This window comes from Falco biarmicus, chromosome 1, assembly GCF_023638135.1.
Source record: "Falco biarmicus isolate bFalBia1 chromosome 1, bFalBia1.pri, whole genome shotgun sequence".
NCBI classification, from domain to species: Eukaryota; Metazoa; Chordata; class Aves; order Falconiformes; family Falconidae; genus Falco; species Falco biarmicus.
The window spans coordinates 113,137,130-113,153,166 of NC_079288.1; the positions used below are offsets into that span (position 1 = coordinate 113,137,130).

At 40.1% G+C, this 16,037-nt stretch overlaps 1 protein-coding gene across 3 annotated transcripts in view; it reads right to left on the minus strand.

Moving 5' to 3' along the window:
• Positions 1-1,571: 1,571 nt before the first annotated feature.
• Positions 1,572-16,037, minus strand: part of SMAD1 (SMAD family member 1) — a 48,825-nt gene continuing 34,359 nt past the window's right edge. For all 3 annotated transcript variants that reach the window (XM_056361890.1, XM_056361879.1, XM_056361884.1), the window contains exons 3-7: positions 14,165-14,422; positions 11,299-11,415; positions 7,193-7,414; positions 4,864-5,120; positions 1,572-2,989 (exon numbers count right to left, since the gene is read on the minus strand). In XM_056361890.1, coding sequence (XP_056217865.1) covers positions 2,846-2,989; positions 4,864-5,120; positions 7,193-7,414; positions 11,299-11,415; positions 14,165-14,422 — 998 coding nt within the window. In that variant the 3' untranslated portion in view covers positions 1,572-2,845. The remainder of the gene's footprint in view (positions 2,990-4,863; positions 5,121-7,192; positions 7,415-11,298; positions 11,416-14,164; positions 14,423-16,037) is intronic.

Genomic DNA, 16,037 nt, shown 5'->3' on the forward strand with positions numbered 1-16,037 from the left:
ATTTTTCTGGCTATTAGTTTCAGGTGCTACTCCAATCCACTCAGCTTATTTAAGAAAGTGCAGCTGGGGTACTCTTGTGCCATCACATGAAGGTACATTTTTTTCTTACACCTAGTGTCTCCTCACCACAAACAAAAAGCTGGATAACAGACAAAAAAATATTATGCATTGATACTATGCATGTCAACAGTATCAACAGCATAGAAAAATCCACAACAGAAGGAACTTACAAAAACTGGGACCCTGCAGAAGTATTAACACTGAAAGTTTCTGAGATGCTGCAGAACTAGTATTTTCTAATTTTAATCCCTGTTTGGGAAAAAAAGAGAGGCATTACAGTCCCAAACATGCAAGACACCAAGCATTCAAAAGCAGTCACAACACAAAACTGTCTTTTCTAACTACAAAGCTAATTTAAAGTTCACCAAAACTTGCACAGGATCATACAAATATGAAAATACCCAAACAGAAAACACTCTTTAGACTTGCATGCTGGTTGATTACAGCACTGACCAAAAGAAAAAAAACCACAACACCCCCACACCCCCCCGACTCTACCTCAGTGCTGCATTCCAACAAAAGGAAGGAAACTGGTTGGAAACAGCTGGGAGTTAATGTAGTAGGGGCTGAAGATGGAAAAAACAGACAGTGACTGAACAGCAAACAGAATTTATTCTCTTTTCGGTCATCTTTAAATTCTACTTATTTTTAAGACTTACATTTATGCTATGACTGCTTCTTCATGAAAAATATATGTTAAATTGAATTTTTAAAAAATAATTTGTTCTTGGAACTTACAAAAACTCACTAATCAAGTTCTAAATAGGGAATTTTAACATTACGGATTTTTTTCACCCCCCCTTTAGTAGGGAAAGAAGGGTTAGTTTTAAAAACATATAGTGAATGAAGCAATGGTATTAACTTAAAAAGATGGCATCAACTCATTCTCCAAAAAGGGCTATTACTCATTACAGGGACATAACACATGCATACATCTGGCTGAACACACATTCATCTCTGTTGCTCAGCTTTCCCCCATGCCCCTGTTAGCACTGCATGGTCCATTATACCCAGGCACAGGTGCTGGATCTCTTGTCAGCCCCCACTCTCTCAGACTCCATCATGCCAGCACCTGACAGACACTTCACAGCTGCAAAGGGACAGTCCTTCCCTCACCTCTCCCCAGAGCAAAGGCAGAGGCACAGGGAAAGGAGCATGGAGGCTCCTTTCACCACAGCCATGGCAAGCAGCAGTGAGAGACCGCCGATGGTGCAACCTCAGCAAAATCTCTCGTACAGGTATTGTATGTTGAAATCTCACAGAAGTTTAACTGAGCAGCCAGGATACTTCAGTGTTAACTGCATCCATTCTAATCTTGCCTGGTTAAGCAATCTTTCTCTCTAGAGAACTCATCTCATATACCAAGTTTAGTAGGGTTACTAACCTGTACTAATGATAAATGTCTAAGTTCAGCATATCTTAATTTCTAGTTGTTCCTCCTCCAAGACCGTAACTTTATCTGGTTTGCCGAGTCTACTAAGAAGTGGACAAGACAAGGTTTTAATCAAATGTAAGCAGTAACAACAGGTTTTATTCAAAACTTCCAGTAAAGAGGACCCACTAGTTTTGGAATAAAGGTACTTAAAAAGTACTACAGCTTACATGAATATAAAAGATCAAAGAGAAGAAAATAAACCAAGCAGTAAAAAAAAATAAAAATTAAAAATATATATTTTTTCGAAGTCTGAAATAGACCCACCGAGGGATTCTGAAGTCCTCCAAACAATTAACAGTTACTAAGTTTGGCAAAACAAGAGTCTCTTACAAAATTAATAGCCTACTTCTGTTACATAAACTGTATAAAACTGCTCAATAGTTAAAGAGCACTCTGTACAATTTTGTCTTGAAATACACTGAGCTGCAGCCTTCAAACCGCAGGAATTAATCATTTTGTCCTCTTCACAGGTAAAAGAATTAACCAGCTGCGCAATTGTTCTGGGGGAAAACGAAGAGGCAAAAATAGTCAGAATTAAGAAGATGAAGCCACTATAAAAATGAAATGCACTGCAAAACTCAGACCTCAGTTTAAACTAACAAGCTATGTTTACAATATATTCTACATTTCAGTTGTCATTTTCCCATCCCACTCCCACCTCCCCCCATTCAAATATTCCTAATTCCGTTATGGTCTAACCTAATTAATTTCTAAACTTTCAAATACACCGTACATACATTTAGCAAAAAACATACCTAACACTCTTACAGCAGTATGGTCAGGACACCACTTCAAAGATTATTACAGAGTTATTGAGATTAAACCTTATGAATTATTTTTTTTTTCCTTTTAAAGAGAACACCAATCATCAACTTAGACAAATGGTTTTAAAATATACTACAGAGAGCCTGCAAAAAGCAGGCTTCACCAACATCGGCTCTTAGCCCCAGAGGACACAAGGGAAAACAGCAAGCGCTGAATGCAGGGAAGAAACAGAGTATGAGAATGCCAGCTACAGGAAGATCCTTTGGGAACTCTGTCCGACAGATTGTGGTTTTGGCTCGGTCATCCCCGTTGCACTAAGCCCTGCAAACCAACTTTGCAACAGTACATTACAATGTAAACTAAAATTCTTGATACCAACAGTTTGTCAAAGGGGTTTGTATTTGTTTCTTTTCTGAATCCAACAGTTGGTCTCAGAAGTTAAGTATTTTCGTGGCTCTTATTCTGCTGTTGCCAGTTTGGGGTGGGGGGGGTGGGGGGCGGAAATAAAAATGTGTGTTTAACTCATACGTCTTTCAAGTACATGCAAGGCTCAATTATTTCCACGATGCAGGAGCTTGGGACCTTTTAAGACACTGAAGAAATAGGATTATGAGGAGAGCCCATCTGAGTAAGTACTTTATCCAGCCACTGAAGGGGACCATGAAGATGTATCTCTATCCAGCATGGAGTGCTCGTTACATCTTGGCGATGATATTCAGCTCCCCAACCCTGGAAACAGAATCATAAGTTGGGAAAGAAAAAAAGTCACTTTACTTTGTAATTCCAAATATGTGAGAAGCATACTTCAATTATCTTCTTTCTTACCAAAACACTCTGGCTTTCAACAGTCATTATCAGCAGGGTAGCATAATACCCTTGATGCACCAACTATTATCACATTTCAACAAACAAATCTGAAGTTTAAAAAAAAAAATAATTCATTTTAGAGGAAACCTCATTCTGAGATCTCTTGATCTCTTGGAATAGAAGTCTTCAGATTCCTAAAGACAAACCTATGGCAGTGCAAAATTTCCCCATGCCTCACTGCCAGCTGCACAATGTCCCAGTAAAGCCTCTGAAGAGGGGGATAATCAAGTCTTCTCTACCAAGGCTAAAAATAGAATAAACTGGGGGGAAATGCTGCCAAACAGATCAACGAATTATAAAATGAGGTCACGGACTGACATTATGGAAGTGGCGGTGAGGCATCTGTCTGACAAGAAGCAAAGCATCATTTGCAGGATGGACACGATGAACCAAGCAGTAAGCCAGAAACATTCCTCTTTGGAGGAAGGGCATGGTCATTCCCCAGCAGGCTATTTCTCAGATTAAGACAAGATAGGTTTTGTTTCAGCTCATACCCGACTCTGTTACAGTAATTACCAAAGACATATGCAGATATTTAAACAGCATTCAAAATCATGCTGTAAGTGGGTCACTTTGGGGGCAGGTCTGGAGACAAGATTAAGCCACAGGTGCCGTTTTCTCTGCTCTATATTAATCCCTATTGAAGGTATTACCCAGCTCCCAGCGCAGGTGTCAGCAACTCTAAACACTGTGCAGTGTAACACCCAATATACAGGAGGTCCTGTGCAACCTGTTCAGGCAACACTGCTGTAAAACTCCAGAGGATGCAGAGGTATAAAGAACGTATTCCATTTTAGGAACCTCTATCCTAACATATCTGAAACTTTCTATCCTCCTATCAAGAGCAGCATTTTGGCATATTACCATCTTCATTTGATTACTTTCACACATGTGACCAGCCCTTTTAGATCAGTACCTATGTTGACACTCACAGCCACATCACAAATCTTGACCTTGCACGCCTCCCTAGAATAGAAAGGTATGTATATTATTCTAAATAATTACTGCAGCTCCTAATCTGGGAGCTGCTGGTCAAGACAGATTAGAGGATTATGCTATCTACACTCCTGCAATGGCTATAATGACTTGCACTGCAGTCCCAGCTCAGGTCTCCAAGAATACCACCCAGGACCAGGAGCATGAAGTTCAGCTGGGCCTCTTAGAGAGCAGGAGATGGCACAGACCGTAACAGTGGGCAAAAGAAGGGGCAAAAGCTGATGCTACATAATGAATTGGTGACTTTTCCACTTCTAAGGCAAATACTTAATGACTTAATTCTTTTCAAAACTTACTTGTACTGTATCTTGCCAGATCCCACAAAATTGAAAAGGCAAACTCCATAATTCCAAAGTAATTATGCAAATAAGTTATACACACACAGAACCTATATGCATATTAAATACAAGAATTCAACACTAAAAATTTACAAGAGGCAATACAATGAAATTAGAATAGTTAACAGAAATGCTTCACAAGTGACTATGGACTTATGTGAAGAAACATCTTCTGCAAGTCACCTCAAGTTTTCAAAATATGTGTCAGATGAATTTTTGTCCACAAAGAAAACTTCATTTCATTAAGATCTGTCTTACACTTAAACATTATTCCACACTTAAAATATTAGAGCTATTAACAGGGTGATGGCGGGAGGCACTGGACCATTCAAAATCACCACATTAAGAAAAAAATAATATTTATTTTGCTTACAAAATAATCTCAAGAACATTTTCACATACCTTTACAAAACTCATTCGGAGAGTGCACATCTTAGTAAGCTCATACACTGTCTCAAAGCCATGGTTCACCGACTGAGCCAAAAGCTGAGCAAATTCTTGATTATTGAAAATCTTCAAACTGCAGCCACTGGGGATTTTGCAGACTGTGGTGGGATGGAACCCATGATGGTAGTTGCAGTTCCGACTTTGTACAAAAATACTGCTGTCGCTAAGACATTCAGCATAGACTTCCCCGCCAACATAATAGAGATGAACACCTGGGAGGAGAAGGTTGACATAAGGAAGTTAGACAAATTCACAGTGTGTATGTTTTTCATGCTCTGTCTCCACAGAGATATGTTTCTGCTTAATAAGATAAACATTAATTGTGTATCAGACCATCATCTGTCTGTCTTCAAACTTGATTTTTACTTTTCTGTTTCATCAGCAGGTCATTTGGAAGGAGGGTGTGTATGTATGCATATATATAAGGGGAATCAGTAATTCCTGCATTTTAACATGTTGTATATTCAACAATAATAAACTAGCAAGCATTGCATCAGTTTGGATGCGGTACACTGGATGGCTTGACCATTTGAAATATTTTGCATTATATTCAGGTAAACCAATAGCTGGGAATGCAAGCAGAGAGAGCAGAAACCTACTGCATTATTTGTAGATACTAAAGCAGCCCCAAGCTGGATTCTCTAGAAAAGTCCTGAATGCTATTTTTGGTAGCATGAGTTTTTTTCAGCTCACCTTAATTCCAGAAAGTGGGGTGATGGGGGAGGGGGGAAGGGCCTTACATCCCTCAGATATATCTTGTCAAATGAGGGTACACATCAATTTTACAGTCCTTTCCCCTTCTACTGCCTGCTCCCTCACCTGCCGCTGATGGCAGCAAGCCCCAGAAGAGCAACACAGAGGCAACCTTAGGGGAGATTTGTTGTCAGTAGGACTCAATGCTAAAGGCTTTGAGAATGTCTTTTATGTTTAGAAATGGATTATTTACCATTTTAACCTTTCTCATCCCACAGCATCATGAATCAGATAAGTGAACATATTGAATTCAGGAACTAAACTGAAGTCCAGTCAGAAAGCCTTGACTGTGCTCTGTCATGCAGTATTTTGCCACTGATGATGCGTGTAACTGTGTGGGTACACAAATACCCCTACCTGATCTGCAAAAACATTTACAGCTATGTCTTCAAGTTTGGGTTTTACTCCTTCTTCCTCAAAGACCAACAGTCTACATCATCATTAGCTGTTCACATTTACTTATTCAACAGCATCCTTGTCTCTTCCTCACTCTGCTTTGGCACATACGCAGCTAAGTGCTTCAGCAGAACTCTGTTGCAGCTGGGTTACTTTTAACAGGAAAATGAATGAGGTGTTAGGTAAATATCCTGATACTTGGTAAGATGGATGGGGAGGAAAAGAAGGAAGAAATAGTAGGACTTGAGTGGCACAGCACAGGTGTGGTGTACTCCTGAGAGCTGCACAAGTCCTCATGTAGAGAAAAGCTCTCCAGACTGAGGGCTCAAAGGGAGACCTGACAGTTCTCTTCAGTTTCAATTCTTTCCTCATCTAAGGAGGAAGAAGATACTTCATTAATTGGCACTTACAACATACACTCCACTACCTGGGCGTGCTGACCCTTCAACTGTCTCAGAAAATTTAGAGTCTACTAGAAACACAAACACTTAAAAAAATTGTCTGGTAGGAACGCCACATTGCAGGGGGCATGTCAGCTTTGCCTGTCATTTGCATGACAGGTGAGTTCTCAGAAAAAGAGGACTGTATTAAGTCACACACAAACCAGAAGCTTTTCTCTTTTGCAGGACACTGTCGCAGGCATAGAAGAGAAGCACAGAATACCCACTGAAACAATTACCAGCCTGTGAAAAATGCATTTGGAAAAACTGTTTTAGCAGGTTGTCTCCCTGAATACATGTTAGGATAGCTAACTTGTGTTGGAACTAAGGCTAGCTAAAAACTTCGGTGCAAAGAACTGTAATTTGGATTTCTGTATACACCAATAATCTGGGTAAATAAAGAAATTTCATTAGACAAACTGCCTTAAGGTCTCATTCTAATTAAGATTATGACAGCCCTTGGGCAATTAAAAATTGATTAAGGGTTAAAGCTTCCCGTAATTACACACCAGGCAAGAACAATACTTTACTTGTAAGACCTGGCCAGAAAATTATATATTTACCAGCACAAGCACTTACCCCATGTACCTAGGAAGAGCAGTCTGCTCGTGATGCATATGGCCCAGGTTGTCACGTCTAGAGAAAGGAAAACACCCCACCCTACCCAAAAATGGATGCAAAGATCCAAAACTCACCTTTGCCAATATGCCGCCTGGTGTTCTCAATGGTGGAGTTGCGGTTCACATTTGAGAGCAGCCCCAGGCAAAATCTGTTCTTGTTGTTTGAAGGATCAGTAAAGCCATCCACCAGGACGCTGGTGGAAGAAGCATGGAATGCCTCCCCGACGCGATTGTTCAGCTCATAGTAAACGATGGAGCACCAATGCTTTGGCTCTTCGTAAGCAACTGCCTGAACATCTGTAAAGCAACAATGGAAACGTTACAATTTAACTGTGCTGGAATACAGGATCAAGATGTAAGGATTCATAAAACCGCAGATTTTGGCTGAAGATCACTAAAAGATGAGCCAGATAAGCAACTGCAGCTAAATGAAGGCTCTTCTATCTTCAGTTATTTTTGAACTTTTCACAGCCACAGACACACAACAGAATAATCTCACCTCAACTTTACTTGTACAAGACTCAGAAGAGATAAAGGTTTGCCCTAGATATCAACAGAAAAGTGCAGAAAGCTCCTGGGCACATACCAAGCAGTGCCGCAATAGCCCTACTGCATTTTCTCCAACACACTGTGGTGTGGGCCCACAGAGCAGAGAAATGCTGCAATTATACAGCTTGGCTTTCTTTCCAATTAAGTAAATTAAGTTCTACTTCAGTTCATTTTCCTCAGCTACCAAATTACAAGTCACCTCTGTGCTTACTGCAAAGTCGTATAGTGACAGGGAGAAACGTCACCACACAATTGCACAAGAGACCATTTGTAACTTTGGGTCCCAAGAAGCGTAACAAGGTAGCTTAAACGTACAGTCAGCAGATCAATCTTTCAGCATGCAGGCCGTGCACAAATCTTTCTCCTGGGCTTCTTGGGGTAAGGGTAGGAGACTTCAACAACTAAGGGAGACTGACATTTCTCTGCAGAGCATGCATGAAACACATCTTCTGTATGAATAGATACTGCTTGGGACTGGAGGCTGAACAAAAGCCTAATGAGCAGGATCCTAACAATTGCGCTGGGCTGAAAGGCAGATGAAATGGAGGAAGATATTATTTAACGAGAACATTTTATTCATCAAGTACTACCAAATGCAAAATCTGCAACTGCTCATCACCAAAAGAATTACTTGTTGAGTAACAGTATGTTTCTCAGAACATGGTTTTCCAGACTCTGGTAACAAGAAGCTCCTCCTCAGCAGCTCCTAACCGAATCTGGGAATTGTGCAGAATGCCAACAGGAAATTCCTAGTTCACGACTTCTACCCACCAAGCTCTAGAAACACATGAAATGCTTGAGGTAACACTTGTGACTGTGCACAGAGAACAATTTCTCCAAATGATACAGAAGGTCTTTACCAAAAAGTTTCCCACTGGGCGTCCAACAGCAGCATAACCTTCTTCTGATACCTCCACCCAGTGTGCATTCTTTCAAGTGCCAAATACAGCTACAAATCATTAAACTGCTTCCAAATAAAAGGAGGCTAGTGAAGGGATGTGGTTGCTTTATGTGGTTTCTTTTGAATGAACAAGACTATTTCACTGCTAAGCCTAGCACAGTTGGACTTGCTGCTAAAATACCAACTTTGCAAATTAAAGCTCCAACTACAGGTCAAAGTGCTAAAATGAAAATCAGGTTGGTATTATGGGAAAAGTTGTTTCTTTGCCTAGAGGTTTCCCTCCCCCAGCCCCAAGTCTTTACTGGAAGCAGTCAACTAAGACTAGTATTCACATTTTCTTTTGTTCACAGATCATACTGCTATAGGTTTACTGACACATGCAAAACAAAAACCGAACACCCCTCAAAAGCAGCAGTACATAGCAGATACAAAAGGTGGCAAATAATCAAAAGCAGGGTAACATATCCTACATCCCTGTGCAAAACTTCTAAGCAGTGTTTATTGCTGACCAATAATGCTTAAAACACTGGTAAACAGGAGACGACCTATGCTGATACCTTAGCATTTTCTATCCTTTCACATCACTGTGGGGGAAAAAAAATAATCTATCAGTCATTAATTATTAGTAAGAGGTTACTACACTTTTAATTCCCATGAAGATGCCAGCAATTATCAAAGCTGCAGCTTTGCCCCAGTTCTCAAAGTCAGGAAGAAACCTTGCCAGCTGGCCATTCTTACAGAATTAATCATATCTCTCTCACACAGATTTCATACTAACTTCCTTACATTTGCTTTAAGTCATGCAGAGCAGGTGCGTTTAGTCTCTCTATTCCCAGCATGGGCCAACAATGGAAATTACCCTACTTCACTGACAGGATGCAGCTTGTTAAATCAAATCTCTTAAGACTAACAAATCACTGTGAAAAACATGCTTCTAAAAGGTTTGCAACAAAAATGCTGCAGTAAGTTCACAGTAAAACCTCGTATTTTACAACCTGCAGCAGATTTTTTAAAGTACTGCAGTTACAGCATATATATATATATATATGAATAATAAACACATGAAGGCACACAGAAGTAAGGGATTTTTTCGTTGTGGTGGTGGTGGTGGGTTTTGGGTTTTGTTTGTTTTCTTTAAATGAAGGGATGAAGATGAAAATCCATTATATTAAAGTATGAAGAGGGAAAAATACTAACAGACAATTTTTATTTTGAAATGGTTGAAAGTTAAAAAGCAAGAATAAAAACAAACACTTTTATCTTTATCAACTCTCATGTAATAGAGGAATTCTATCTTGCGCATTTTGTGAGAAGGACAAAAATGCAAAGGTCTGCAGTTAGGCATAAACATTGATAAACATACTTTGGGCCAGCAAGGACTATACATACACACCTAGTGTACTGGATCAGTGGAAAGTGGAAATGCTACAGATGGAATTTATCACATGCAAAATTCATTCCATGCAGAGTGTAAACAGGTTAGCACAAAAGCTATCCAAATAGTTCTGAGAGGGCAAATATACTTCCTGAAACCAGAAATCAAGCTTAGCAACAAAACAAGTAAAAAAAAAAAAAAAAAAAAAAAAAAAAATCAAACAACAGCTAGATTGTTCATATGCTTGTGATCTTGATAATCATTCTGGCACAGCATCCAGCTTGCTGCTCTTTCTTGGCATGGGCCACAACTGTGCAAGCTTATGTGTTCTCTAGAAGGGCTATTTCTCACAGTATGATGAATGCGCTAAATCCTTTACTTAGCAGTCATGGCTGGCTGCAAAGGCTTTAAAAGGCAATGTGTAAAAAGATGTGTGTGTCACAGTCATAAAGCAATAGGTTTTTAATACAGATTTTAGAGTCTGTAGCAATACCACACCTCAGGCGCACAGCTCTGAATTCCAAACCAAGTGCTATCACTGCGCGACTCAAAGATGGAACAAAAATGGGGAGAGAAGGTGCTACAACACAAAATACAAAAAAACCAAAAACCTCAAACACGCTTATGACCAGGAGAATAGTAAATTATTAAAAGCAGAGCATACACTTTAAGGACTGAAGTTTAGAATTCAGGGCAAAAATACTGTAAGAAAACACCATTTCATGAGATGTACTGTCTCACTGGAAAAAAAACAGTTTCCAGTTGCCCATGTAAAATATGTCTGGGTGTTTATGTAAACTGTCAGTATTAGCATCTATCCTCTGATTAAGTCTTTACATGGAGAGCTATACTTGACCATACCTACTGTCATCCACAACTCAGTAGGCTTTATATAGCATTAACTGCATTTTTCCAGTAAATCAATGTAATCGTAATAGAGAAAAAGGGATTCCTTTCCTTGCACACATGTAATTTCAGCATCACACACAGAAATGTGCAGCATCACAGGAATTCTTGCTGTTCAGTGATTAGTGGAAGTTCCAGATACAAAACATAAAATTACTTTGGTCATTGAGTTGGTTAGGAGTAAGAAAGTAATAAACCTCATAAATTTTATGTCTTTAAAGAGTCATATGATAGTTTCTTATCCTAAATAAATATTTACATTTATAAATTTTCATCTCCAGATTTACTATTTCATCCCTCACAACAACACAGAAAATTACGTCTGGGTTTTTTTATTTTCTACAGCCAAAAATTCCATAAACAACATACAGCCAAAATCAAAACTCAATTATTAAAAGTAAATCCTGAAAGTTCTTTATTCTTAAGACAACAAGAAGGAAGTGTTTTTACCTCCTCTGTGTATGTCAGGGGGAATTGCGGGTGCCATCATGTTGGTATCCATTGGCTGGGAGGTATCATGTGTCATCTGATCTTCCGGAGGCAGGTAAGCAGGAGGGGGAGTATCAGCTAAATATAGAAAAGGCAGAGACACACAAGTCCTTTCCTCTCTTTAAAGTATATATACATAACCACATAAACAGTTTTGGCCTGGAAAAGCTTCCAGCCTGACTCAGCAATAAACTTCCACCTACCAGCAATCTGAGAAAGCAATCATGGACCTTGAATCAGAAAAGCAAAGAATTATTGTGCATATTAAGCACAACTGCGATAAAAACAAGTCACTTCCCCACAGTCAAGCTGCAAAATAAAACTCAGCTATGCTTCCAGCCCACATTTTTTGCATGTTCAAAGTAACATGTAGACTTTAAGAAACAAAAAGGTCTCAGGACCAGGCCAGAAGTAGGTACCTAATATGGTAAACATGAACAGAAGTTGAGGCAGAAAACTTCCAGTTCGAAGTTTTCTGTCTCCAACATGATTCCACCAGCAAAGTATGCAAACATCCCAGATCTATTCAGGACCTTATTATTGTCGTTGCAAGTTATTAGCTCTATTTTCCTATGTTGGCAACAGTAGAAAGTTTTCATGAACCCAAATTCTACAGAAGTAGCCGTCTGGGTCTAGAACTCATCTGTCAGTGTCTCTTACCAGCTGTACTGCCCTGTGCAGGACTGAATCGCTCCCATAAAACTAGCCCATGCACAATGACCGTACTCACTAACGCGCTGCTTTTAGCCCTGTTTGAAGTGTTCCAGCCAGGTACTCGCATTGCCCTTCAGCTGCCTATTCCACTTCTGGGAAAGTTTCCCAAATGGCTTCTTAGAAGCTGCAGGAAGTTGCCAAAGTCACTATTTCCCAATACATCAGAGGACACTCTCCTTCCAATCAACTGTGCAGAGATGCATGCAAAAGAGAGAAACCCTGGCTTGATCCCTGCAAGGCTTCACTGCAAAAGCTGAGATTAGATTAGCACTGTACTATCCTGGCAAACACGGCTGCTGCTCATCCCACATTTACTTCCACTACTGAGAGCATGGACTGCAAACTACCACAGCAAATAATCACAGGGGTCTCCAAAACCTCCAAAATCAAATTAGCATCAACAAAAGGCAGGAGGATCATACCACTACTGCTTTGTAAGTTTTGGGGTTTTGTTGATGTTTTGGTGTGGTGTGGTTTGTTGTTTGGTTTTTTTTTAAGAAAACACATGTTAATGCAATCTATTAGCTGCTTATTGTTTAGCAGATACTCTGCTGAGAGCTTTACATCTAATGCTGGCAGGTACCTTGCTAATTCCCTTACTTGGATACTCTCAGTTGGACAAGAGACAGCAGTGGAGAAAGACTTGAGACAACAACAGGACTGCATTAAAAGCTTAACACTCTGCCCTGGAGTTTTAAACCCCGTGTTTTACTAAGCCTTAAATGTTCATTTGTGTGCAAACATGTTGGTGATGCACAGATAGGGAAACAAGATTGTAAGGCCACAGGCAGCAAATCAGCCAGTATCTAAAAGTTTTCAAGATCTCTGGATAACTGCTTTGCTCCTCTTTTTTTTTTTTTTTGTATTTTTCCAAAAGTCACCCTCTTTCCCCATTAGTGCAAGACAGACAACTGTCCAGAGCTAAGCATGAAGGATGTCAGTATCTTGACCTCTCCTCTAGTTCAATTTCTTGACTGCAGCTGTTGGCTTGTCTTCATGGGCATGTGAACAGAACAGACCCTGAAAGATCAAGAGAACTTCCACAAGCCAGTGTTCAGGAAGACCTTGCCAGAGAAGCCTTTATCTCTGCTGGAAGAGCCTCAATCACACCAATCATTTTTACTAAAAAGAAAAAAAAAAAAAAAAAAAGGAAGGAAACACAGCTGGCTTTGTGGCAACTTTTCACTTAAAAAAAAGTGAAAAAAAATTAGAAAAGCCAATACCAACTCTCCTTCCTTCCCTCCTGCCTCTGCAAATTCAGCAGTCTCCACTCACAAGAGAAAATTTTAAAGAAAAATACATATCAGCAGCAGAAATCTATGGAAGTTCATTTCAAGTAATAGAAAACAGATTTTTACAAGTCTGCCGCTTTGTTTACACATGCCCTCCTTCAGCCCCGGAAGAAAACATGCAAACAGAGCACTGCAAGTATTTGTATGGAATCCTTCTCCTAGCACTTAGATCAAGAAATGTGTCACAGACTGCTTCTACAGTATTTTTATACATCCACATGGAAAGACCATAAAAAAGCTTTACAGAACTTTCTACAGACATCACTCGACAAAAGAAAGGTTGTTACATCTTTGACTTTAGGAAGTTAAACAGTCTGAAGATTTCTTTCCAGGGCTTTAAAGAACAATTTTTCTGTTGAAGTATACTTGTTTCTTGAAATTACATCATTATGTAAATAAACTTTATCAAGCAGCCATAGCATAGTCCCCTTGAGAAACATCCTTCTGCAGAATTAAAGCCTTGTGCTGGATTTCTGATTATCTCTTTCCTAAGCAAGGATGATCTCCAGCATTACACTTCTTGTGCATTAAACATTATACTTTGTGGTCTAAACTGTCGAACTGGTCCCCAAAACATTCTGAATCCCTCCCCCCTGCCCCAGAAGAGTTTTACTGTAACATTGTAACAGTGAGAGAGGCACAATATTAAAATCCTCAATATTATTACTAGACAAAGTGATTACATAGTCTTTATTACTTTACATCTCTCAGCTTGCTACTGAACACAAGTGTTGGCTGATAATTTGGCATTATTAAAGCAAAAAAATCATGGTATCAGTGATGTCCAACCCCTTCTCATGGGGAACCAAAGTTGACTGTACCTGGCATCTGGAAAGGACTTCCTGGGTCTGAGCTGGCAGGAGAATGCGGGTAGGTGCTACTGCTGCTTCCAGGCGAGTTTGGATAGCTGCTGTTGGGCGAGTGGGGGAACGGGTGGCTATTGGGTTGCTGAAAAGAGTCCGGGAAAGTAGCATTGTGCGGCATGTGGGGCTCATTTTGTCCCAGGTTGCGGAATTGGGCCAAGAGGCTGTGCTGAGGGTTGTACTCACTGTGCCTTGGAACCAGCACTGGAGGAAGGACTGGAAAGGGAGAAAGAGGGAAAAGCCACAGCATTAGAGACTCAGTTCTGATGGACTAGGCTATACAGCGGAAAAAAAGCCAAATTCTTCCTCCCCTAAGGCATATTCACATCTGTCTTAAAAACAACGTAGTCAAATCTAGGAGTGCATGTCTAAGCAAGAACTCTTTTCCTTATATCTGGTTACTGCATAGCTTGAATCCACAGCGATCATGCTAGCTACCTGGTTTGCCAGATGGGAGCTTGTTTTCACAGAGGGCCAGCGAAGAAGAGCCAAGAACAAACCACAATGCTGTGTTTTAGCTTTATTCACACAAAGAAATGCTGGGAAGTAAGCACATTACATTGCTGACATGCAGTTCATTTTGCTGCACTTGTGATCCTGCTAATCACGTAATGGCCCGTAACCCAAAACTTTGCTAATAAGGACAGATATTTTTCTGAGGACAATACTAATACTAATAGGCCTTGAACTCAGTCTGGTGTCAACAGCTGTAATTTCATTTTTAACCTGGACTACGTTCTTACAAGTTAGTATTAAAACAGTTATTAACTCTTCAAGTCAGTTTACAAAGTGCGCAATTTAAACAAAATTATGTAGTTCAAAAAAACCAACCAAGCAGCAATTGAGCCCCAACTACATGCTACTATGGGATCAGAGAAACACACACATCAGAAACTACGAGTCTCACCACACTCCCAAGGCCTCCTTCACCAGCAGGAAAACAAAGGTCTCTTTTTAACTGGGAATACGAACATTGTAACAGATACACCAAGACAAACTAATCAGCTCTTGTTCCAGTGCCTCAGTTTCTACCTTTGAACATCACACAGCAAAGTCCAAGCTACTCGAAGGACTAAAAGCTAGTCTTCTTATAGCTTAAGATTTTTGGGTGACAGGAGTAAGAGGAGAGGCAAGGGTGAGGTGAGGGAGATGAGTGCACAGAGTAGTGGAAATTTATTCCTCTCCACATCTGCCCCTCTTCAGCACCTCCATGGCTGAGCAGGACTGGAAGAAAGCCCCCAAGACAGCCCGCCTTCAAGGGAGGGTGCTGAAAACCCACAAAAACCAGCAAAAGCAAGCCAGGCTACCATCCGCTCTCCTGGAGACTCCTGCCTTGCCTCCAACATCTGGTGGGCACACAGAAAAGGAACAAGAGCACACATACACTACAAGCCTATATTCACATAATTACCACTCAGATTAAGAAAGGTGTTTCAGAGATAGCTGCTTCAATAAAAGGCTCAATTACAAACTAATTGCAAAAAAACCCATCTTCTTGCCAAGACAAACAGGTTCTTCCAGGACACTGGGGCAACTTCACTGTTCTAGCACTTTGCTTATACAGAACCATTCAGATATTCACATGAGCATCCTGGAGCCCAAGAATATCAGGACATCGCTCAACACTTAGACCAGACCCGAGGTCTGGGTCCATGTCTAAAACAGGTACAAAAGGATGCCACACAGAAAACTCACTCAACTCAGTCACTATTCCTAAAGCAAGTCACAGATTAACTAAATTAAAAACAAACAAAACAAACAAAAAAACCTAAAAAACCAAACCAGCAGCAGGTTTCTCTTACTCTTTTTTTTGGTTTACGCCTAAGGGAGA